This window comes from Sminthopsis crassicaudata, chromosome 2 (assembly GCF_048593235.1).
Source record: "Sminthopsis crassicaudata isolate SCR6 chromosome 2, ASM4859323v1, whole genome shotgun sequence".
Taxonomy (NCBI): domain Eukaryota; kingdom Metazoa; phylum Chordata; class Mammalia; order Dasyuromorphia; family Dasyuridae; genus Sminthopsis; species Sminthopsis crassicaudata.
Window position 1 is genome coordinate 33,575,316 of NC_133618.1, and position 25,037 is coordinate 33,600,352.

At 44.6% G+C, this 25,037-nt stretch overlaps 1 protein-coding gene and 1 non-coding gene across 8 annotated transcripts; both read left to right on the forward strand.

Annotated features, from left to right (window-relative positions):
- Window positions 1-159: 159 nt before the first annotated feature.
- PTCD3 (pentatricopeptide repeat domain 3) lies at window positions 160-24,866 on the forward strand. 7 transcript variants are annotated; one of them, XM_074285663.1, is made up of 26 exons: window positions 179-301; window positions 1,938-1,990; window positions 2,144-2,180; window positions 2,543-2,747; window positions 2,935-2,997; window positions 4,750-4,795; window positions 5,762-5,830; window positions 7,346-7,450; window positions 8,030-8,153; window positions 11,078-11,193; window positions 13,340-13,416; window positions 14,178-14,265; window positions 14,351-14,411; window positions 14,586-14,668; window positions 15,314-15,458; window positions 16,471-16,521; window positions 17,749-17,838; window positions 19,386-19,414; window positions 19,825-19,931; window positions 20,494-20,572; window positions 20,665-20,755; window positions 21,690-21,775; window positions 22,126-22,271; window positions 23,242-23,283; window positions 23,368-23,526; window positions 24,475-24,866. In XM_074285663.1, the coding sequence occupies exons 8-26, from the start codon at window positions 7,349-7,351 to the stop codon at window positions 24,545-24,547; spliced, it is 1,749 nt and encodes a 582-aa protein (XP_074141764.1). In that variant the 5' UTR covers window positions 179-301; window positions 1,938-1,990; window positions 2,144-2,180; window positions 2,543-2,747; window positions 2,935-2,997; window positions 4,750-4,795; window positions 5,762-5,830; window positions 7,346-7,348; the 3' UTR covers window positions 24,548-24,866. The 7 variants fall into 7 exon arrangements, with proteins under 7 accessions (XP_074141760.1, XP_074141763.1, XP_074141762.1 ...); XM_074285662.1 differs by lacking the exons at window positions 2,543-2,747; window positions 4,750-4,795 and adding an exon at window positions 4,664-4,703 and having other exon boundaries at window positions 168-301; XM_074285664.1 differs by lacking the exon at window positions 2,543-2,747 and having other exon boundaries at window positions 176-301.
- LOC141559285 (small nucleolar RNA SNORD94) lies at window positions 22,646-22,782 on the forward strand. The gene has a single exon (XR_012487346.1). It is a non-coding gene; the product is annotated as a small nucleolar RNA SNORD94 (small nucleolar RNA).
- Window positions 24,867-25,037: the final 171 nt, after the last annotated feature.

Sequence of the window (25,037 nt, forward strand, 5' to 3'; positions counted from 1 at the left end):
ACAAATATTTTGAGATTAGACAAGCATATTTTCTATTAAAATTCTTAATAAAAATATTTTAGAATATGACACACTCCTCTTTCAGACCAACATAGAAAGCCTCCCCTATATTTTCGCCTAGTGGTATCTTCCCACTTCCTCCTCTTCCCTATCGTCTCATCCCAACATGCTTCGCGCGTGAGCCCAAGATGGCGGCGGCAGCGGCAGCTGGGAATCGTTTTCTCCGCGCTGGTTGTTGCTGGTCCCGGCTGCCCTTGGCCGGTAGACGGGCTGACGCACGGAGAAGAGTTACTGGAAATAGGTATGGAGCAAGGGTCTGTGAGGTAAAGTGGGTCCCGGGATCGGTTTGAAGCTGTAGTGGGAAAGAAAAAAATGATCCTCTGCCAGAGCTGTGAAAAGTTAGGGTGCGCGTGCGCAGTGTTCATGGCACGTGGGTCGGGGAAGGCGACCTGGCGACCTCGAGCGGTTAGGTCATAGTTGGGAATCCCCGGGTAGAATTTGAACCCAAGTCCTCTGACTTCAGATCCAGTGCGCTTTGCACTGTGCCTCCTTGAGCTCCTTGAGATTAGGTACATCTTTCATTCATTTCAGGAACGTTCAGGAACGTTTAATACGTTCAGAAAAGTCACATGTTTAACACACATCGGGTTGCTTTATATCTTGGGGAGGGGGAGAGGAAGAAAAGTTTGGAACACGAGGTTTTGCTAGGATGAATTTTAAAAGTCTGAGGACCACTGAGTTAGGGTTTCATAACAACAATAAAGTTACAATAATGCTTTTATTCCCACTTTATAAATGAGGAAATGGAGGTTGGGGGAAGCGAAGGGAATTACCCATCACACCGCGTGGGAACTAACGTTTGACCTTGAGACTTCTAGTCCAGCAGGCTAACTACTTCACTGCTTAGGTGCACATACAACTAGTCTAATTCCCTCACCACGGATTAGGAAACTGACTTACTCCCAGGTCACGCCCACAGTGGCAAGGGAGCAGTCTGAACGCAGACCTGGCTCCAAATTCTTTCCACCGCGTTTCTATGAAGACAGTGGCCTTCTGGTTTCCAAACGTAATCATCCTATAATACCTGACTCCAAAGTCTGCATCACGCGCTGCGTTTTCCTCTTGGTAAATGGAATACCCTAATCCAGGGGTCCTCACACTTTTTATATGGGGGCCACTATTCCCTGTCCCTCAGACTGTGGGAGGCCTGACTACAGTAAAAACAAACACTCACCTCTGTCCCCGCCCTCAGCCCTAATGAGATCATTTGTGTAAAGTGCTTTACACACTTCAGTCTCATATAAATGTCCTCTGAGAAACCTTCTAGCTTAAAACATGAACTAGATAAATACTGCTTTTGTCAGTTCACACCCCAAAAGTAAAGTTGATATTTTCACCCGTTGATTAAATCGCTCTTGTCACAAATATTTTTTTTCATTTTTAATAGCTTTTTATTTACCAGATAGACGCATGAGTAATTTTTCAGCATTGACAATTGCAGAACCTTTTGATCCAATTTCTCCCCCAGATGGCAGGTTGACCAGTACATGTTAAACATGTTAAAGTATAAATTAAATACGATATATGTACATGTAACCATACAGTAAATATGAACTTTTTTTAATTACTAGAAATTTGAATTTATTGTTAGTTTGTCTAATGAGATCACGTTACCAAATTTTGATAGCAGGATTTATGTCACCATTCTACACTAATAACGCAAAACACGTGTGTAGGACAAGATAAACTGAAGTGGGTATCGTACATAAAAAACTGATTGAAAAGAAAGAAGCCCCTTAGAAGAAGGAGAATTCTGCTCCTTGTCCAGGCCCTGCCATGTGGGAAAAGTGTCTGCTCCTTTTTGGAGAGTTAAACAATTGCGTCATCTGTGTTGGTGTAGGTAATTTCTAACTAGAACCTTTGGCCTTATTATGCAGGTTTTATTCTGGAAGTGCATCTCTCCCAGCAGCAGCAGGACCTGATCTTCCAGGTATGATACCGTCATTGTGCCCATAGCATAATTCTGATTTCAGGGAATCCTGGAGTTGCGGTTGGCTATTTACCTGAAAAGTTAGCTACTATTTTGGAATTGACTATTTTATTGAGAAAATCTAAATCATTGGTTTTCATTCTGTTCTTTAAGGTTGTGAAGAAGTGGTCATTCCAAGAAGAAAAACTTGGTGAGTGATGCTTTTATCTCAAAATAGTGATTGTTCTAACTTGGGAGAGATGACAAGATGATCTGTAGAATCAAATATATATCATTGGAACATGTTGGCAGCATCTGTGTGATAGCTGTTGCTCTGTAGAGGTGAAATCCATTTAAGAGTCTTACATGAAAAAGAATCAAAGAATTACCTTCTGATGTTGATCCTGCCATTCATCGACCCAATGTTTCTCTGAATATAAAGCTACTGGGTGACATTTGGTCATCTTGGGCAGTGGAGGATAGCCATGGAGTAAACCCAGTTTAAAATATCCTGAGAGGGCAGTATATTTCTGGGAATGTCCTAATGATTCAGGCTCCTTTTGGTCTTTCCAGGACCAACCTGGCCAGGCCAGATCTGAGAACATTCCTATGTTCATAGCCTGCCTTGGGATCCTTGTCTCTCCTCAAAACACTGGTTGAAGCATAAGCATCTTTCTTGCATAACGTTAAAGGAGAGCCAGGTTAATCCCCTTCTGAGTGACCAATATTGTGCTTGGTTCTTCCAGACAGCATCTGCGGTCGAGGTTTCACAAAAAAGGTTCTTGATGGGGAGATGGGTGTGGATTAGAGTTTGGATTGGTATAACACAGTGAAAGGAGCAGTGGGTTAAAACCACCATTTTAAAGAGTACAAGGGACTTGGGTTTGAATTCCAGCTCTGACAATTACTAGCTTTGTAACCATTGTTACATTGTAAGCCAATCACTTATACTTTCTGGGCCTTAGTTTACCATTTTGTAGATGAAATCCATACTGCTTGAACTATCCACCTTACAAGGTGATTGTGAGGTAAGCATTTTGTGAACCTTGAAAATTAAATTTTCCATGTGTTATCTCCTTATTAGAATGTCTAAAGTTTCCTTTTATATCCCCAGCCTTAGCACATAATAAGCACAATAATAAATGTGGTGGGGGTTTTTTTGTTTTGTTTTGTTTTGTTTTTTTCCCCAATCATTCTTAAACTCCTTAAATATCATGAGCAAATCTTTGGAAGTAGGGATTATAATGGGGGAAGGGGGGAGCTGGCAAGAGCAAGTCACCTATATCAGAAAAATAAGAAAGAAATGAGGTTAGATAGAATGGGGTCTTATGGCTTAGAATCTTAGGAATGTTTGACCTGTAGAATACTAGAGAAATCATTTAGTCCCTTTTGTTTAGATCAAGAAGTGGAGCCCAAAGAAGCTCCACTTCCTCCAGATCCCAAGATCATTAAGGGATTGCGGTGAGTTTGCTCTCTGTAGAAATTGTGGGAATTCCTACATGAGAAAGTGGAGCTTAAAATGATATGTTTATTAATGACGTGGGGTCAAGGAGGCTGGAGGTAAAGAGACCCATTAGGCTGGGGCTTTAAGAATGGATTTTAGTTTCACTGTCCCAAGGAGGGCTGTAAGTATATCCTTACAGCAATCTGAAAAAGTGGCCAATTTGCTTTAGCAATTAGGCTAACTTAGCACTTTTTTATCTTTTATTCCCAAGCTGATACAACATAGAAATGATTTTTTTCTTGAGAAAAGGATGAAATGTAATTAAAAGGTTGGTAGAGTGTAAGCTGATTTAAATATAGTTATTGTAATTACCTATACTTAAGCCTTCCTCTTAGCTTGGTATCCTTTTTGCTGAATGTTGTTTTACACTTACAGTTTGAAAGAGAGTAGTGAAAAAGATTAGTCAGATTTAATATCAAAACAAGGATGGTTTCTGCAGAAGACAGCAGTTCAACACATGTTCCTCAGCAGTTTGTGCCGTTAGGCGAATGACCAGCAAGTCAGGCTGGAGGATAGGAGGAGCCCTTGGTTGAATTTGTGATTTTGTACAGATTTTATATATTCATTCAACTAGCATTTGTTAAATAGCTGCTGTGTACTGTGATTCACTGGTGTCAGGGTTAAGCAAGTCACTTAAGACTATATTTTACAGAGAAGGTGGGAGTTTCTTCACATGGGACTTCTGTCCACCAATGAAATTCGTATCCTTTTTCCTTTTGTGTACAAGATTGCTGAATCCATCTTTGGCAAAGAGGTGATAGACCAGAGGTGCAGAATAAGAAGTACAATATCAGTTACAACTGGCCCATAAAGTTATTTGCTTTTAGTGGGGCATTGAGGGGCCACAGTAGTAAAGAAGCATAAAGATAATTTAGATGGACTCACAGGCAGTTTTAGTGTTGGTACTACCATATTTAACATATATATATTTTTTAAAAATAAGCTATATGTAACATTCACAGTTGCATATGTCAGGGTTTGTTTTTTTTCCCCTTTATGCTTTGAAATTGGATATATCAGATGCTCTTTACCACCTTGTTTGCCCATAACATTGGTTTTTGGATCACCTGTACTTTCTTTGGGTGATTTTCCCAATGTTTCGTCACTTACTGGGTTTTCTGCCCTTTGTTAGGTTTTACTATGAAATGAGATATGGTTGTATTTATACTGTGAATATTTCTTCCTAACAGATTGGAGCAAACCTGAGGCCAGACTCCCTTGAATCACATGGTAAATGTATGAGCTTATTTTTCATTGTTAAAATTCTCATTTTTAGGGATAATGTAGCAGTTCTTCAAGCTCTGGCATCCACCATCCAGAGGGTAAGTAGTACTTTTTGGATCCTTGAAAATAGTCTAATAATGCCTTTGGTTGATGTTGAGACTGCCATTTCATGAGCTTATTTCCACCCAGAATTCCCACATCTAATAGAAAAAGAATCAGTCCTTTTTCTAAAGTACTTTTCCCTCATCAAGCCTGTGGGGTTGATGAAATATTTGACGTATTGTCATCCACATTTCACCGGAGCATGCAAAAGTTAAGGTCGTTGCACAGTCAAAAAGCTAACAAGGACCAGAACTACACCTCTAGCCCAGATCTTTTCCACAAAGGAGCATTACAGAAACAAAAAGCTTATTTATACCTGTTTTAAAGTTAAATTGCTGAAACTTGTCAATGGAAATTTATTTTGAACTGGGTCATTGCTTTCTGTCCTCACATTCAGAATTCATAAGCTATGCCTAAGTGTTTTTTGAATTTCTTCCTCACCTTCACCCCCCAAAAAATACCTGATGTTTAGAACTTGCCATTTCCCTGTGAGAATGTCAAATGGTTCCCAACATAATAGGATTTAAGCTTCACTTGTTTCTTAAAGAGGTACACTAGTGAAGCACAAATCTGTTTTGAAGTCCTGAAAAGGGTCATGCACCAGAACCTAGAAGGGAAGTTTTAGGAGTCCTGTTTTCCAGAGAACCTTAATATTTGTTCTGCATTAAAGTTTCTTGGTCTCTGCAGTGAAGGCAAACATTTCGAGATTATATGCCATTTCTTCTTAACTGCTTGTATACAGTGTCCCAAAATGTGTCCTGGCTTTCAATTGTTCCTAATACTTTGCTTACTGATTGCCAATTTTTACACCACATTAACTGACTTTCCTTCTCATTAGGAGTTTTTACTTTGAATCTCAGGTCCTGCCCCTTAAAGTGGAATAGTAAAATTTCAGAATCTCCTTCAAAATAATTTTTGATCACTTGAATGCTGAAATTAAAGAGACTTAATTTCCCCCCCAGGATCCCACCGCTGCCCATTACACATTCCAGGATGATCCTTACCTCACCCCAGTCACGTTTTCAGAAGCCGTAAGTGTTTTCATATACATATCTTGTCACCCAGCCCTATTCACACACATAAATGCTGACTGGTAACTTCCCAGATTGTGATTATTTAGGATATTTAAATAGTCAGGGGTAAAGGACCAAGATTAGCTCAGGTACCACAGGGTGAGAGCATGGGAGGAATACCTGGGTGTGGTTTGGAATCAGCTAGAAAGGGGAAAGAGACTAAGTGGCAAATATAAGATACATCTTAGATATGTGTATGTGTGCATGTGTACACACACCCTCTTATCTTTATGCCTTTTATTTCTACATAAATTTAGATTTCTTACTAACTCAACCTCCCCAGTCAGTCTCCCCATTTCATCTGGAAAGGATTGGATTTGTTTTTGATTTGTTTTTTCCCTATGTGGCCAAAGCTATTCTTTTATCTTCACAGAAATTTAGTTTTGTTTTTTTTTTTTGTTTTGTTTTTTTTTTTTAATTAAAGCTTTTTATTTACAAAGCATATGCATAGGTAATTTTTCCAACACTGACCCTTGCAAAACCTTTTGTTCCAGGTTTTCCCCTACCCCTAGTTGGCAGGTAGTCCACTACATGTTAAATATGTTAAAATACATGTTAGATCCAATATACGTATACATATTTATATAGTTATCTTGTTGCACAAGAAAAATCAGATCTAGAAGGAAGAAAAAGAAAAACTAAGAAAGAAAACCCAATGCAAACAGAGTGGAAATGCTATGTTGTGGTCCACACTCAGTTCCCACAGTCCTCTCTCTGAGTATAGTTGATTCTCTTCATCACTGAACAATTGGAACTGATTTGAATCATCTCATTGTTGGAAAGAGCCACGTCCATCAGAATTGGTCATCGTATAGTCTTGATATTGCCGTGCATAATGATCTCCAGGTTCTGCTCATTTTACTTAGCATCAGTTCATGTTTTTCTAAAGTCATCCTCCTGATCATTTCTTAATATTCCATAACATTCAAATACCATAACTTATTCAACCATTCTCCATTTGATGGGCATCCACTTGGTTTCCAGTTTCTTGCTCCAAACATTTTTGCACATGTGGATCGCTTTCCCTCTGTTAAGATCTCTTTGGGATATAAGCCCAGTAGAAACACTGCTGGATCAAAGGGTCTGCACAGTTTTATAACTTTTTGAGCTCTTCAGAATGGCTAGATCCATTCACAGTTCCACCAACAATGTGTCAATGTCCTAGTAGAAATTTAATTTTTTACTTTTTCTGGACAAGTTTAAGACAGTTAAAATTTTGAATAAGACAGTAAATCTGATTTTAAATCCCACATGCAGATTTATTTGGGTGAGATAAGAATTATGTAAAATAAAAAATTAAACTTGACTAAAATATCTTTATCCTGCATTACAATGAACGTGTTCCTGTATTTTTTAAATTTATCCTCTTTCCTAATAATAATGGTAGAAAAAAGATAATAAAAAATGCAGTTGATTTGAGTCCAAATCAGAATGACTGGTTAATAATTAAATCAATCTCCTTTTCTTACACAGAGAATGTTTATGCTGGCAAAGGCTTCTGGAAAGAATGCAGCAAAATATATTATTAATACAAATCCCACGTTCTTTGATAAGTGTAGAGCAGAACCACATATACCGGTAAGTAGAGGTTGGTCATTTCCCACTCTGAATAAGTTTGTTTTTAGGTTTTCCTTGAGGTGATCAACATTTGCCTCGCCATTGAAGAGAAATCTTATAAAGCATTGTGCTTAGGTGGATAGCAGAGGGAACAGAAAAGAGATTCCTTTACCTTTAAATACAATATTTTGTGTGTGTGTGTGTGTGTGTGTGTGTGTGTGTGTGTGTGTGTGTGTGTGTGTGTACATATATATATATATATATATATATATATATATATATATATATATATATATATATATATATATATATATATATGTTTTTGGCAAGGCAATTGGGATTTAACGTGACTCACGCAGCTAGTAAGTCTGAACTCGGTGCCCTATCTAGCTGCCCCCTTCTAGGTTGTATTAAGAAAAAGGGAGAGGTGGGATGATTGCAAGCTGATGAAAGGTAGTCAGTAAGTAGCAAGTCACTTTTCAAGTAACTTTCAGTAGTCACCTGACAATGCAGGGCCCCAATCTCTTTTCTTAATACTCGTCTTGTGGAAGAGAGAGGGGCCCCTGAGACCTTACACCCTAACATCCAGCCTGTTTTTAGTGCCTGATGCCTGAATACTTGGAGCCTCAGCTTGAGGAAGTGAGCGAGGCCGCCCTCCAGGAGCGCATCCGGCTTCGCAAAGTCAAGGCCTCTGTGGACATGTTTGACCAGCTCCTTCAAGCAGGTAACTGGCCCCCAGCTCCTCTTCTTGCCCACTGGATTAGTGTTCTTGGATGGTTTCCAGAAATCTCAAACTGCTTCTAGGGTGCTCTTTGAATTGGGGGCTTTTGCCTTTCTTTAGAGTCCCAGTGCTCAGCATAATACCTGGCACAAAGGAGGTGCTTAATAAGTGTTTAGTGACTGACTAAAAGGTGCAGGACAAAAGTAATGACCCATGTGTCTGTGAGCCATGTTACTCTGGCCTTGGCAAGCACTATTGCTGTGGCCAACTCTCCCTGGGTTTGCTTCCTGAGCCAGGGTTGCCATGTCCCCTGGCTGGCCTGTTTGAGAAGTTGGGGAGGGTGACAAAAAATTTTCATAGAGAAAAAGAGAAAATGACTTCCAGTGCTCCCTTGGTTGCATCAACACCATGGTAGTAGAGGGCAGGTGAGAGGTGAAAGGGGATTAGAGACTCCCTCCTCTGTGCTTCTATCGGACAGTAAGGGTGGGAGTCAGGAGGCCAGGATCCTCCTGGGGGGCTTCAAGTACCATGACCTGAGACAAACTTCATTCTGTGGGAGCTTTAGTTCCTTCTTTGTAGACTGAGAATAGTAAGACTTCTCTTTGTATCTTAAAGGGTTCCTTACAGTGACGGTTAGGTGATTCTGTCTAAATCATGGATCTTAGAATTTAGAGCCAGAAAGGACCCCCAGAGAGCCCCTTTACACATGAGGAAACTGATACCTGGAAAAGTGAACCCGTTCTTGCCTTCTTTGTGTCTAGGGCACAATCGTCGCTTCAGTCACCCAGCTTGCAGCCTTGGAAGTGTTCTTCCGTGGTCCCTCTTCAGAATCTTTCCCATTTAGGTCTGTGCATCCATTCCCATGGATGTGTCCAAAGAGCCCCCAAATCTATGGCGCTTCCCTGAGCTTCAGTTCCTCTTTGCCAGCAGTGAGCCGTTTCCTCATCAATTGCATCAGTTAAATCAATTAAATTAAAATCAATTAAAAATCAATTTAAAAATAAATTAATTAAGAAGGGGGGAAGGGGCTGAACCTGCTCAGCAGGTTATTAGGGAGACATACCTGGTCTGTTTGGAGGAGACTTTTGGTCTCAAACATGAAACAAGGCCAGTCTTGCTTTCTCAGTATTTTCAGTTTTGCTGTATTCTTCTGAATAATAGAGAATTTGGAATAGTATAAGCTTTTTTTAGCTTGAGTTACCCTGGCTTTTCTAGAGCAGATTAAAATAATCATTTTCGTTTTATCTTCATGAAGTTAAACAGTGCACTAGAGATCCCTGAGGATCATTTTAATTTTTTTGGAGGACAAATACTGCCACGGACCTCTCTGAGTTTTTAAAGTCATTTTCAGGCTGCTTCTGTGGTTCCATCATAGTCTCCTAAAAAATCTTTCTGATGCCACAATTGAAACTGTTGCTTAGTTGTTCTGGCAGAGGAATTGCCCTGACCTTGTAAGAACCACATAAGTTTCTGGACTGATTTCTGGCAGCCACCAGCAGGACTTTTTTCTTTGCTGAAAATTAGTTGTGAAAGATGTGCTCCAAAGTAATGGGGGGAGAAAAGGAAGAAAAACCTCAGTGAAGCAAGTAAAAAATAAGTGAAGCTAGGAAAAATTCAGAAGACACAGATAAGGATTTTACTCCAAACATGATGAACTTTAGATGTATTTTTTAAACAAGCTGTGCAAGAGAGTCATGGTTGTGTATATAATCCTTTTTTTTTTTTTCCCCTCTCCTTTATGATTGGAAATGTTTGTGTTGATTAAATCCATAATCTTTTTATTTATTTGGGGAAGAGGGGGGTCCGGGAAGGGACCACATCACTCCTGGGGCAAATTGAGCCAGATTCAGCTGTAACTGGGAAATGACACTCCCACAGGGATACTTGGGTATTGTTTCTCTATAACTTGGATGCTATCATGCTCCTTTTAGTTCTAAAGTGGTGTTGCTTCCTCCAAAATAGAATCCATTTTATCTTCCTCCATTTCTCTTTCCAACATGACACGGTCTCTTGTGGGCATTGAGTCCTTTCTAGTTCATCCCTCTCCTTTAATCCCCATGTCTGATGAGGTGCTCAGAATTGAGGGTCCTCTGTCTCCATCCCTGGGCTGCTGCCTTGCTTCAGGTGCCCCTCTCACCTCCCAATTTTCTTTGCAGGCTGGCTCTCACCCCATGGTTCGGGACCCTGCTTCACCAAGAAGCTTCCCTCACTCCCCATATCCTTGGGTTTATTTTGCATATTCTTAGATTGTTCTATTATTTTTAGCTGTTTTATTAGTATGGAGCCATATTTCATAGTTATCATTTTGAAAGCTGGTTATTCATATCCTTTGACTTCTTATCTGCTGGAGATTAGCTCTTGTTCTTATATCATTCCCTGAGTGTCTCAGGTGCCTTTAACAGAGACGATGTTTCTTTCTCTCCTATCCTGGCTGCCTTTCAAATAATGTCACCTGAATTGTCTCTTGGGTCTTCTACAATTCCCTTTCCCCCTGTTCACTTCAATTCCTCCCCAACTACCTGCTAGTAACTTTAGCCAGGATTGCTGTGCTTTTTGCACATCACCTGGCAGGTGTGGGCCAGGCACAGAACACGAGTGCATGGGTGGCTCCATCATTTCAGGTCTGGAAAGAGCTGCTCTGGCTTTTGTGGTTTTCCACTGTCTCAGGAACTCCTTGTGTCTTTCTGTGGAGCTAGCACCACACTTGGCACTTAGGTGCTTAGTAACTGTTGGGTTGGAGTTAGGAAGACCTGTGACCAAACCTTCCGTGGAATGGAGGGAGCGTAGTGACTTCCAGGGGTTGTTGAGAGGGAAATCTTTTACAAACATTAAAGGACACTTATGAAAATGTGGGCATTAGAAAGCATAGTTTGCAGCCCAGTGCTCAGGTCCTTTCATCTTTCATGGTCTCTTTTGTTTGCTTGTAGGGACTTCTGTATCTTTGGAAACAACAAACAACCTCTTAGATCTATTATGTTACTATGGTGACCAAGAGCCCCCAAGAGAAGAACAACCTCATCAAATTGAGGAATCAGAAGAATTGGTAAAGATCAGCACATTGGGGTTTGAGGTAGCTTGGGGGCTATGGGGGCTATCGGGGCTATCGTTATTTGCAGTGGGGAAACTTCAGAAATGTCCCAGTAAATACAGAAGTAAGGCAAGAAGACCACTCCCCGTTCTCCCCCTCCCCAAGGATTTTGTTAGTAGTAGCAGTGGGGGAATAGGAAGGGGGGGGGGAGCAAAACAGACAAAATGAGCCCTTGTCGATAATGAGCTGATTGCTTACTTAGAAAACCACAGCATTCCCAAAGAGAATACCTGAGACAATTGAAAGCTTTGGTTAAGCAAGATAATCCATTAATAAAAATCAATGGCATTTCTTTGGCTCAGTAACAAAATCTGTGAGAAAATAGAAAAGGGAATATTAGAATAACTACAAAATACTGCAGAAGTCTAAGAGTCTGCTAAATCATACTTAAAACTTTAAGCACAATTGCTTGTCTTTCATTAGAATTAATTCTGGAATTCTTAAAAATTGAAGTAGAAGTGAGTCTGTGCTCTATTGAGGCTTTGACCTGAGCCCTGAGGGAATAGGCCTCAGTCTCACTTTGCTGACCTGATAGAAGCTTCCTTGGATGACCCAGAGCATGTGAAGCAGGGCATCTTGTGACTTTGGGTGCTGATTTCATCTTGGTGCTTAGTTGACATGTAGCCTTAGGTCACTTTTTCTCTCTGCTTCAGTCTCGGGCAAGGTGTCGGAGAAGTCTCTGTGATATTCTCAGCATTTAATGCTTTAGTCTGTAATTACCTGTCTTTGAAACCAGAAAAAGACACCGTTTTCGCCTGTCTTATATCACTGCCTTGAACAATTGAGAATTTTTTTTAAGCTATTGGCATTGATTGTAGGCTTTATATCCCTGAACAAAAGGGCTTTTGACCAACTTATTCTGGTCACTCTGAAATAGGAGGCTTTCCTGCTGGCAGATTTGCTGTCACTACCAATGTACATGTGATGGGAGCAGGAAGAAAGTCTTCCTTTTTTCCCTTCTCCCCTCCCCCACAAAACGGAGTAAAATAAAACCCACCTCTCTCTTCCAGGCACATTGTCTCAGCCTGGGGAGCTCCTTTGTCTTTAAAAATGTCAGTGACCCGATTCAGACATTTAAATACAAATTTACTTTGCTTCTGACTAAAAGGGTTATCTGAGCTACTTGAGAAGCTGAACTAGGTTGTAAAGCAGCAGTGATGCTGAATTTGGGACCCTTGGAAGGAGAGATGGAAATTTTGTGGTGCAGGCAGTCAAGGGAAGGGTGTTTCAGTGAAGAGCTCTGGGTATTGGGGCCACATTGGCGACTCTGTGTTGGGTTACCCCGTGCCTGGCTACTGGCCCAGTGGCATCTGATGCCCAGACCCATAGGTCTGATAGCCCTGCAGCAGGCAGTGACAGTGACCCCCTTGTTGGCATGTTTGGTTTAGCTCAGAGCATAGGCTGTGAATCTAAGCTACATTTAGTTTTAAGTTATCCCATCTTTTAAAAGTTACAGAATTTAAATAATGAGGAGACAAGCCAGTCAGTGGTACAAAGAGTGAGTGGGACTCTGCCTGGGTTTTGCTTTCATTCTGTGTGACTCGCTTCCCTCAGTTCTTTTCCATTTGGCCACACTGGGCTATTCTCAGTTCTGACCTCCTGTATCTCCAATCTTGGGTGGGAGCTTCCCCCTCGCTCAAGACAGTTGGGGCTTGTTTGGCTCACGGGAGAGCCAGGACTGCTGAAGCTCAGGACTTTTCCACCCTTTCCTCCTCCTCCTGCCAGGTTCTCTCCTTAGAAGAATGCCTGGCTTGTGCTGGTCCATCATCTTGGTCAGCACCATGAGAATTTTGCCCACTGAGAAGCAGTAGGACCCTTTTTGTGTGATAGGATCTTCAGCAAGAGAGGGGTGGAGTCATTTATGGCTTTGGGGGGAAGGATGCAATTTTTTAGTAGAGTTCGTGTTGGGGTCACATTTTGGGATTTAGGAATCTTTTCCTCACAACTGGTAGGGAAGGAAACGTGAAAGTTCGATGCCCTGTTTACAGGCAAGGAAACCTCGTGAGTGGGAAGCAGGTGCACATAATCCTCTGACTCTGGGCCTGGGTTCCTCCAGGAGCTGGATGTGACCTGCAGTGTTGTGTTGGGGGTGGGGTTTCAGGAGGAAGCAGAAGTTAATCTGACGAAGAAGTCCAAGAAGAAAAGGGGTACTGAGTTCCAGCCCTGGGTTACCTGGAGGTGAGTGTATCGCCCCGGGGTTGCTCTTATGTGCAGAGGACTCAGGACACGGCCGAAGGACCAGGTGGTTTTAAGGCAGAAAACTTGGGAACACAGGAGCTACATATGCAGGCCATCGGTGTCTGAAAGTGCTGTGGTGTGCCTTTGGGGGAGCCTTTCTCCAAGCAGAAGTGTGTTCGTGGTCAAAGCTCAAGTCCCCATCATCCTGTTCCCCCCCACCCTTTATTTTTCCCTTAAAAAAAATTAATGTACCTGACATATATTTATTCTGTTGTCCATTCAGGACAGAGCAACACTGCTGGCTTTTGTGGCGCCCTTCCCTTTCCCTGGGAAAGTTTGGGCTTTTGTTGTAAGCAGTGCCGTGTGATCTCAGCCCCAACCCATAGCACCACGACATCCCCCTGGACCAGCGTGGGGGGGGGGGCAGGCCTAAGCCTTCCCCCCATTAGTCACCACACTTACCCTCAGGCTAGTAAAACAGCCCCAACTGTAAGAGTTAGAGAGCAGCTATAGGAAGGGAGTCGGTTGTAAGAGTATCATCCCTTTTGAAGAGCAAATGGGGGCCCAGGGAGGCCACGGCATCATCCCTGGCGTTCTGACCTGGCTCTCTTTGTACCCCACCCCTGCCCATGGAGAGACTGCTGGCCAGAGTTCAACGTGAGACCTAAGGGGAAGAGTCTAGGGCTGGGGGGGAGGGGAGGGGAGTTGGGATGGCTCCCAAAGAGTGCTGTCCTTCAGGTGCAATGTCTCCCTTAATCTAGAGCAAACAACAATGCAGAGAGAATTTTCAATTTGATGCCTGAGAAAAATGCACATTCCTATTGTACACTGATCCGGGGAATGGCCAAGGTAAGCCTGGGGGTCACCTTTGTTTTGCACTCCCGGGGCTCGCTGTCTCCTGCTGACGGGGCTGCCTTTGCTCCTTTTCTTCTAGTATCACGCGGACAAGAAGGCCTTCAGTGTGTACACAGACTTGCTGAACAACCGGCTCCGGGGTGAGTGCTGCTGGGGTGGGGTTGGCGAGGGCCGAGGCCGCACGTTGTGGGCTCAGGGCCCGCACAGGAGCTCCAGAGTGGATGACATAGGCACTAAGAGCCTTCGTTGCCTCTGATCCTCCTATCATCTCCTTTTCTTCGTTCCCAAATCTGGTTTTTTTCTGTCTTTTGCAGCTGATGTTCATACCTTCAATGCACTGATTGAAGCATCAGCCTCAGTGAGAGACAGAAATGAAGAAAAATGGAATCTTGTATTGGTAATATTGATTTATCTCTTAGCGATTTATGTGAAATACTATAGGTAACCTTGATATTCCCTCTCAGTTTTAAAAATTGTAATGATGGTGAATTTTATACAAATGAGAAAAAGGCAATGATGACGATGATGATGATAGAACAGGGATAATTTATGAACAAAGGAGTAAAATGTGATTCAGAAAACTTGGGTTAATTTACCTCTTTCTCATTAACAGTGAATGATTGGACATGGTAAAAATGGGAAAGAAGAATATAGGAATGAGGGAGGAGGAGCTACTCATATTCTCTTTTCTTGGGAAGGATACTGTTTGGTGTTGCTGTGGCTGATGGGCGGTCAAGGCAAAAACCAGCATAGAGGGAGGGTCCCTGAGCATGGCCATCATACCATGCTAAATTCTGGTAATAAGCGAAATGCTAATTCTGGGAAATGCTCTCTTAGCAGAATTTTTAGTTCAGGTAAAAAGAGAGTACCACAAGGAATGTAAAACAAACCAACCAGTCTTGGACTAACCAAAAGCCAGTTTTATTAAAGAAAGTTAATTTGGCACCATCGATTGTAGTGTTATCACCCAGAGCACTTTGACAAATGCTTGAACGTAAAACTGCACCCCTCTCATTTGCAAACTTGGTTTTTATTCCACTAGGATTTGTTGAAACAAATGACTGAACAAAAGGTGAAACCAAATCTTCAAACATTTAATGCCATTCTTCGGGTCCTTAGAAAACTAGCTTACTTTGGAAAAGTTCCTGCTTTACAGACCCTGTGTGAAATGAAGGCCCTCAATGTAGGTGAGTGGGGGTCCTGGATGTTAGCGCAGAGTCCCAGTTTGGGATGTCGTGTTGATTTTGGCAGCCAGGTCTGTTGATGTAGTCTTGTGTGTCCATTTTTGGTTTTGATTGACTTGTTCATAAGTATTAAGTAAAATAGCCTTGTGTGGGGGACCAAGTGGCTGGAAGGCTTGTCTCGTGTCTCCATCCTTTCAGCTCTCTGTTGCCCCTGGCAGGACTCTCAGGCTCTCACTGTCTAGGAGTCTCCCGGGGCCCTCCTGCTGGGGCTTCTAGAGTCAGGAGGCTTCCACAGAAAGGCTGTGCTTAGGAGCTGTGGGCTCCTTGGTGCGTAGGGATTGCTTCGAAAGTCTGACTCCTGCCTTAATTGGCTGCTTTGGCCAGAAGAGGTTCTGCTTTTCTTGTTGCACTTAGAGCTCCTTGGGCCTGGCCTTGACCTAGATTTAAGCATCCACCTTGTGTTCTCAAAGAAGAAGCCCTAGCACAACCGCATAAGCTCCGTCCCCAGGTCTCCCTGATAAGAGTCTCCCACATCATCCTGCATCCCATCTGCTGTGTAGCACCCCCAGAAAGACAGGGGCCGCAGAGGATGCCTTGTGCTCTGAGCAGCTCAGCCCTGCCTTTGGACCCTCTTCATTGCTGGAGATTTGTGGTTGAAGCACTGATAGTGAATGCAACTCTCCCTCCCTCCCAACAGATTTTGCATTTAAAGATTAACAAATTGGCCTTTTCCCCATAGCTGTGAATACCAGGTAGGCATTCTAATGACAGGATTTGCCAGCTTCCTGTGGGGTCAGTACAATCTTGCCTTTGGGACCTGGAAGCAGCAAATGTTTGGGAAAAAATACTAGGTTAAAAAATAAAAACTAGGCCAAAAATCGGCCTTGAATGTGGCCTGTGGCGCCATAGCTGTTTGCGAGGCGAACGTTGTGTGAGATATAAAATATCCTACAAATGTCAACTATTAGAACTTACTCTTTATTCTTTTTTTTATTCCCTTCCTGACGATTTTGAGAACCTTCACTTTCAACGTATCACTATATACTTGAGATATTTTACAAATCTGGTAAGTATAATCTTAGATTATGTCTGGCTGTAGAAACTTAACAAGCTTTGAATGCAAATAGTAAATAAATAGACTCAAATAAATTTCCTCAATAGAGGAAGTGGTGTATGAGTATCAGGCTATTTGCCCTCATCTGAATTTGCTTTTTGTATCATTTTTTGTTTTAAGTTGAGAGTGAGATAATAAGGATTCTTACTCCTGTCTTGGAATTTATATGTGCCCAATGATGAGATCATTGAGCCAAAATGTGTGAACTTTACTTGCAATGTATTAAACTTTTAGGCCTATGATTTTTCATTTTAATGAGAGATTTTTTACTTTTGAGTACCATTGACTAGTGTGCCTTGTGATTTATATGCCTCTGGAAAGTGTTCTTTATTCCTGCTGGTCCTATTTTATGCCACCCAGAGCAGTACTAGATGGTGGCTTGTCATAGTACAACTTACAAGTGGTTGATTGTTCCTCGAGCATCACTTCCGGTAACATTGCGGTACAACTTGGATGACCACTGTCTCTCCTTGAACTTAATATGTTTCTAGAAATGCTTGCTGTATAGCAGTAGGACAAGAGGCAAAGGAACAGAATTACCCCCTTGTGGTAAATAACGTGATTTACTTAGAAAATTCTAGAGATTAAACTGAAAATTTCATTAAAACAATAATTTTAGTAATAGAACCATATCCCATCCAAAAATATCAGCCTCTTATACATTACTAACAAAACCAAGTATGAAGAATTTACAAAAAGAAGTTTCATTCATAGCTCACAGAATATTTAAAGTATCTGGCAACGCAAATGGCAGGGCACAAAAGAATTACGTGAAAATAACTTCAAAGCATTCTTTATGGAAATAAGACGGACCCATGTAATTGGAGATAAATTAATGGCTCATTGTTGGGCCATTCCACTATGGTAAAAATCACAGAATTGCCCAAATTGTGCCTTCCAAATTACAATACTGTGCTAAATCTTAATCCTGCAAGCTGTATGTTGAGGGAGAAGGCAGAACTCCATAACAGATGTCCAGTGGTTGCATACATAATAGTCTCCTTTTGTGGTGTTCTTTACATAGCAGAATGCTTAGGGTTTTATATTTTATAAATTTATAATTCTCTAAAATTAAAAAAAAAAAAAGTAGAACTACAGCCTGTTTTAATTGGTGCCATAAGATTGGAAGGCTCGACCAACGATCTTAAAAGAAATTCTTGTGCTTCACTGATTCTGCAGCCCCAGGAGTCAAAGTCTCCTCCACTCACCTAGCTGACATTCTCGTTGAGCTCCAGGGCAAGAAGCTGCATGTGCAGGATGTGGATGATGGTAAGCCTCTAGACATGTCACATTGTGTTTGGGAATTCTCTTTCCTTTCTGCCTCCACTTAACAGTGTTTTCAGAGAAAACTTAAGAATGTTCCATCATGGTGGAATTATTTTTTAAAAATAATTTATCCTTTATTTTTAATACTTTTTAAAAAAATTTTTTTTGAGTTCCAGATTCTCCTTCCCTTCCCTGTTCATTAAAAACGCAAATAATGTTCTCAGTTACATATCTGAAATCATGCAAAACATTTTCATGATAATCTTATTGCATCAAAAAGAAGAATAATAAAGTCAGAAAATTATTTCAGTTTAGCATTTTCTCTCTGGTAATATTTTTTTTTGGTTTGTTTTCTGAGGCAGTTGGAGTTGTGACTTGCCCAGGGTCACACAGACAGGAAGTGTTAAGTTCCTGAAGCCAGATTTGCACTCAGGTCCTCCTGACTTCTGGGCTGGTGCTCTATCACTGCACCACCTAGCTGCCCTCTAAGTAGAGGTTTTTCATCATGAGGCCTTTGGAATTGTCTTGAGATTGCTTATATTGATGAGAGTAACCAACTCTTTCATAGCTGGTCATTATTACAACATTACTTTTACTGTGTATAAGGTTCCCCTGGTTGTGCTCTGTATCAATTCGTATGTCTTCCCAGGTTTTTCTGAAATAACCCCCATTATCATTTCTTTATAGTACAATAATATTTGGTCACAGGAATGTCACAGCTTGTTCTGCCATTTTCCAGTTAATTTTCTGATTCTTTGCCACCGCAAAAAAACCCAAAACCTGCTATAAATATTTTTATGCATGTAGGTCCTTGGCCTTTATCTCTTATCTCTTTGGAATACAGACTTAGCAGTGGTAGTGCTGGATCAAAGGGTACGAAGCTTGGTTGCCCTTTGGGCATAGCTCCAAATTGCTCTCCAGAACCATTGGATCAGCTCCACTAGCACTTTCTTAATGTACCTATTTTCCCTCATCCCCTCCAGCTTTTATCATTTCTGCTAGGTGTGAGGTGGCACCACAAGAGTTGTTTTAATTTGCCTTTTCTCTGTAATCAATAGTGATTTTAGAGCATTTATTTTTTCATATCCTTTGACCGTTTATCAATTGGGGAATAGCTTTTAGTTTTATAAATTTGACTCAATTCCTAAGTATTTGAGAAAATTTTTGATATTCGTTGCCGAATGAAGTTTCCATGTATCTCTTTCAGTTAGGTCAATTTTTGTTTTTGCTTTGAGATCATAATTATTAAGGAGGAATTATTATTATTATTATTTTTTCCCTGAGGCTGGGGTTAAGTGACTTGCCCAGGGTCACACAGCTAGGAAGCGTTAAGTGTCTGAGACCAGATTTGAACTCAGGTCCTCCTGAATCTAAGGCTGGTGCTCTATCCACTGCCCCAGGAGGAATTATTTTTTATCAAATTGAATTAATACAACTGCAGCTTGAGCTGCTTCCACTAGATTCTTCCGCATTGTTGTTAAATAAAAATGTTAATGGCTATTTCACCTTTACTGACCAGAGGTTAATACCAGCCCTAAATTTCCTTTCAGACCAGTTTTTTTCATCTGCTATGAAGGTGGTAAGTACATTTCTTGCTTCCAAAGAAGACCTTGCTCTCCCTCAGACTTCCCCCATGCTTTCCATCTGCCCTACCCTTTGTTCCTCCTTCCATTTCTTGTCTTCTCTCCATATTTGTGTGATTTTCATATCCTGAGGGTCAGGTCTTGTCTCTGGGTGGGCAGGCCTTGATTCTGTGTGAGACAGACGGGCAGCTGTCTGCTGATTGGGGGTGGGGGTGAGGGGGGAGCAAGGGCAGTGCCGTCCATGGCTGTCTCCCCAAGTCCAGCAGCTGCTCCAGGGTCTGACAGCCTGCTGATAGTGCAGCGCCTCGGACCCAGTCCCTGACCTCCCTCCGCAGCCTTAGAGCTTGTGGGTGGCCTTGGCGCCTCCGGCCCCTGCAGCTTGGGCTCATGGCCCCGCTCTTTGCAGTGCTATATGCTCAAAGACCTGGACCTCGCCTACCAATTGCATGGCCTCCTAAGGACCGGTGACAACTGGAAGCTGCTTGGGGATCCCCTTCACAGTCTCTACTATTAGTAAGTTGGGTGTAAGCATGAGCTTCTTGTTTGATTTATTTGCCTCTGCCTGTAAGACTGCAGGGTCAAGGCAGACAAGCTTCTCCCTGCCAAGAAGTCAGGGCCTGAAAGGGGGATGCAAATGCAAGATGAATGGATGGGTTGCAAGAGAGTGGGGGGGGGCTGCCTCCTGGGCCAGGCTAAACCTGCAGTTAGTTTCTTAAAGATTTGGGCGGGCACCCAAGGGTGGACGAGGGACTGGGTCATCTAAGAGTTGGGAGTCTTTACTTGTGACTGGTGGTTGAAGCAGAGGGCTAGGCTCAGGCTTGTGTGTGAGGAGGGGGCTAAACTTCTGTCTGGAAGCGTGGACAAGCCATCTTGGGAACGAGTGTGTCCCTCGTCCTGGAAGTTTTCCCTTTCTGCAGAGGAGATTCAAGCCCTGTTCCTGTGGAACTTAGAGTGTCCTGGGGCTGCCTTTAAGATGCTGGGGGCCTGTCCTGATGGCAGGGACGGTGCGGGCAGGTTCTGGGTGGGTCCACCTTGTGCTGTGGGGAGAGCCTCAACATGTTTGTTCTCCCTGCAGTCAGAAGTTCTTCAATTTGTTGTGCCTGATGGAGCAGGTGGATGTCACTCTGAAGTGGTACAAGGAGCTGATCCCTTCTGTAAGAGCGCCTCTCATTTGTCGTGGGGGGCTCCGCCTTTGTGTGTTCCTGCCCCCCACGCCCAAAACTGAGAGTGTGTTCCTTTTTCTCAGGTCTGCTTTCCTCACTCGTTCCTCCTGATTAATCTTCTCCAGGCCCTGGATGTGGGGAGCCGATTGGACATGATCCCTGAGATCTGGAGAGGTGAGTGAGGCTGGCAGCTCCCCACCCAGCCCCCTTTTTCTTAGGAGGGACCTAAAGGAGGCCTCCCCTGCTGGGCGTGTGGCACAAACTGGGCACCATGGGCCTGGGCTCTGAGGGAGACCAGAACAGAAGGTGTGGAGGAGCCGGATTAGCTTTGATATTGGCTGGCTGTGGCCGGTGCCTGGTAGCGGGGAGGCCTCAGGAAGGCCTCGCCTCCTTCCAGTCTGGCCTGTCCGCCTCAGTCTCAACTGCAAGATGAGGAGAGTTCCTCCTGGGCTTGGAAGGACCAGGTCAGGTCACACATTTAGCCTTGGGCCTGGCACCAAGTATACAATGACCGGTGTCATGTGCCAGGGGCACAGAGTGCAGTGCCGGAGCCAGGCTGACTCCCACTGCTGAGCTCCCATCCGGCCTTAGATACTCAGTAGCCGGGTGACCCTGCCGAGCTGTTTCACTGTGCTGGCCTCTGCTTCCTCATCTGTAAAATGGGCTGGAGAAGCCAATGGAGACTACTCCAGTGTCCCTCTGCTGAGAAAACCTCAGAGGGGTCACAGCCGGCCAGGACTCCCTCAGTTAAAAGATATTATTGTTGTCACTTGCATTGTTATTGTTTCTTGTCATCACAAATCTCTGACAGTCCTATTGTATGGGCCTGGGGTCTTTGCCCTCATATTCTCTGCTGGGTGGACAGAGTTTTATCCAGAAGCATTTTGCCCATCAAGTGTTCCTCTGTTCCTGCGGCAGCAGGGGAAATTTCAGGCCTTTGGTTCCTTTCCATTTCCCCCCATTCCCTCTCCTGGGGGGCTTGCTGCTTTGTGCCGTCTCCCTCCTGAGACATGGGGGTGATGGGATCTGGGGTCAGTGGCCAGAGCATTGTGCGGAGGTGCTCAGGGACGGCCATAGTCATTTCTGCCTGTGTCTCTCTTGTTCCAAGATTGCAAAGAATTTGGTCTCAGCCAGTACAACAATCTGAGGGACGAGATCCTGCAGCTGATGGCCAGAGAGAAGCAGCCCCCCGAGGTAGGACGATGGGGGCCCGAGCGCTCTCTGTAACATCCCATGTCCCAGCAGCATCTGACTGCTCAGTCGCCGGCCCAGCTTCCACCTCCTCTGGGTGATCTCTCGGGTGTCCATGTGGGAAAGTGGGGGGAACAAGAGCAATGACTTGTTAGTGCCCGAGACAAGGAGTCCTAGGAAATGGTCCCAGGACGTGTGAGAACTTGTGTTAAAACTGGGGGGCCCAGGGTCATTTTGTGCCTCGGCTTCTCCCTCTGTAAAATGAGGACGACAGGGCTTGGGTGGTTGTGAGGTGAAAAGTGCCAGGGTGGGCTGTGGGCTGTCAGGAGCTGGTGCTAACCATCTCTCCTCAGCTCCAGGCAGCGTTTGCCGACTGTGCCGCAGACATCAAGTCAATATTCGAAAGCATAGACGGCAAGCCCGGGTCAGAGTGGTCCACCAATGCCATGAATTGTATCGCTGCTGTCCTCCTCCGAGGGGGCAGGACCCAGGAGGCCTGGTGAGTGTGGTCCTGTCTGTTCGGCCAGGTCGGGGGGGGGGGTAGTGCAAGGTGTTGAGCAAGACTGCCAGAGAAGACCTCTAGCCCCTGGCCTGGGTGTGGGCCGCAGGTTGGGTGCCTGTCCATGGCCAGGGTCCTGCCCAGGCTTGTGGGATTGGACTCCATGGAATTCTGGAAGCCAGCACCTTGGGGGCCTCTTGTTCACCCCTCTTTTGAATGAGGGAGCGGTGCTCTTTCCTGGAGCCCTCGGGCCTCGAAGGGTCTGCTGGTCCACAGGCCCTGGGCTCAAGGGGCCCTTGCCCCACTGCAGTCCCTTCCTGAGATTGACATGCCAAAATCATGAGGTGGTGGCGGTCCGACCTCCAGGGTGTGGTTTGGCTGTGATGATTGGCGCAGGGGTACGGACCTCAGCTGAATCATGGGAGCTGAATGTAGGTGTGTCTCTGCCCTCCTGCATGTGGCAGGTGGATGGAAAGCACTTACATGAAACTGGTGCCTAAATCTGAGCCTTCTCACACCGGGCAGTCTGCTCCCGCCCCCGCACACGGTCCTCCTGGACAGCCAAGGCTGGCCTCTGCCTTCATGGGGACACAATCCCTGGGTCCTTTTGGATCTGGTTGTGCTGCACATTGGACACCTCCAGGCTGGCACACGGGCAACGGGATTCTCCATTGTTCCCTCCAGCATGTTCTGTTTAAAATCCTTTCTTCTGGCTGGTCTGGAACATGATTTGCTCAGGAAGTAAGGGCTGTGCCCAGTGCTTGCCCACAGGGGTTGCCTCAGGTGTCACACTCCAGCCCAACTTAGACCTTCCCCCCGCTGCAGGACCTGGCCTGTCTCTTCCCCAACCCCTTCACAGGTGGTGAGGTCCCCATTGACCCCCTTCAGGGGAAAAACCGTGCCGGCCCTGGGAACAATGGGAGGGTCAGGTGCTCCAGCCCTGAGAGAACCATAATCTTGTCTCAAACAGGCAGATGTTGGAGAATTTCAAGAAGCAAAACAAAATCCCCAGGTGAGTCCTCTGGGGGTTTCCTGCCATCTTCAGTGGCCGGGTGCGGCAGGCATGAGCCCAGCCCCATGGATCTTCTTGTTTCAGAGCCGAGCTGATCAATGAATTCATGAACCACGCTCAGGAACGCCACGATTCTGCCCGGGCTGTGCATTTGGTGAAGCTGACCCACTCCCTGAGCCTGGCCATCTGTGAGCCGCTCACGCAGAGAGTGCTGGCTGAATTTGAAGTCTCTGAGGAACAGAGGTAAGGGTGCCCTCTGCTGTCGCCCCCTTGGAGAGGCTGTTAATGAGCAGCTGGGGTGGGGGGAGGCCCTGCTGACCACCATTGGAGCTCTCCTGTGGTTCCAGTTATTTTTAATACATGTTTTTTCTTCTCCCCTTAATCTCGTCCCTTTCCCTGACATCCTAAAAAGTACAGCAGAACTTAACCCTGGGCAGTCACTTCATTTGCCAGCGGCCCAGCGTTACTCTGTAACTTTTACCTTGCCAGGCTCTCCTAATTCCCAGGACGTCAGAGAATCCTCTGGCCACTGACCTTTGCAGTGCCAACTGACTTTACCCGGCTGCCTCCTCTGAGGCCTTCAGAGGTCTCTGGCTGCGATTTCTCGAACCGTAGTTTAATGACCGACAGTGGGCTCAAGAACAGCCACACGCAATCTTAGTCTTTATTCTACTTGCTTACATATTGCCCTGGTGTGTTAACTCCCAAGTGAACATCATGTGTCACTATCAAGCTCCTTACCTCTCTTGGCTATCCATCCACTCGGCTCAGCCACCCCGGGATAAAGAGAGCGACCTCCGGCTGCGTGGGCTTAAGAAGGGTCTGTGAGGTTACACACACAGCCCGTCAGAGAGGGAGCCGTCTCCCGTTACCAGGCTATCTCAGTATGATCAGTGTGATCAGGTCCTGCCCATGAGGCAGTCTCTGTGCCAAAGAAATTATTTACCTCAAGCACTTTCGGCTTCTTACTTCCTGTTTGCACTGTGCTGACCCATTCACAAGACCCTAACAGCATCCCACTTAGTCAGTGGTGTTTTTAATTGAATTTTCATTTTGAGGCAGCCCGGCATGGCCGGGGACTCTGGCACTGCTTCTGGCTTTTCTGCCCAAGCCCCCAGACTCCCCCACGTGATAGGGGACGGCAGGAACCCCAGAAGAGAGAACATGAACTGTCTGTTTTGTTCCTTGCAGAAAAGCCCTAGAAGACTTAACTGGGACAAGCAGTGACAGCGACAGCAGCAGCAGCAGCAGCGACAGTGAGTGAGGGTCGGTGTTCCCCAAACCCTGAAGATCTGCTGGGTCTGGAGCTGAATCTGACTCGTGGGGGCAGGGCAGAGCCCGTGGGAATAAAGGCGCCGGGCAGCAAGTGAAACGTCGCTGCCGAGGGGCAGGAGTCAGGAAGGAGCGATTGGGACTCAGGCCTGCAGCGCTCACGCCTCGGCCGCCCTTCGTGATAAATGAGGCCGCTTAGCTGGCCACAAGCCCGTATCGGGGCGCAGAACTGGTGCCCTCGCTGTTGTTGGCTTATGTGCTTGGGAAGTGTTGGCTGAAATCAGAGAGAATAAACCCTGCGTGGTTCTGGCTGCCTCCTCCCTGAGTCTTTCCTTAATTAGACCCGGCAGCTCTGGGCACCCTGAGGGGCCGCTCCCTCCCCCAGCCTTGGCTGGACACCTGAGGCTTGGCCTGAGAGATGCCTGGTCCTTTCCGTTGTCCGAGAAGATCATGTGATAATGGGGCTGGGTTTGAAAATAGAG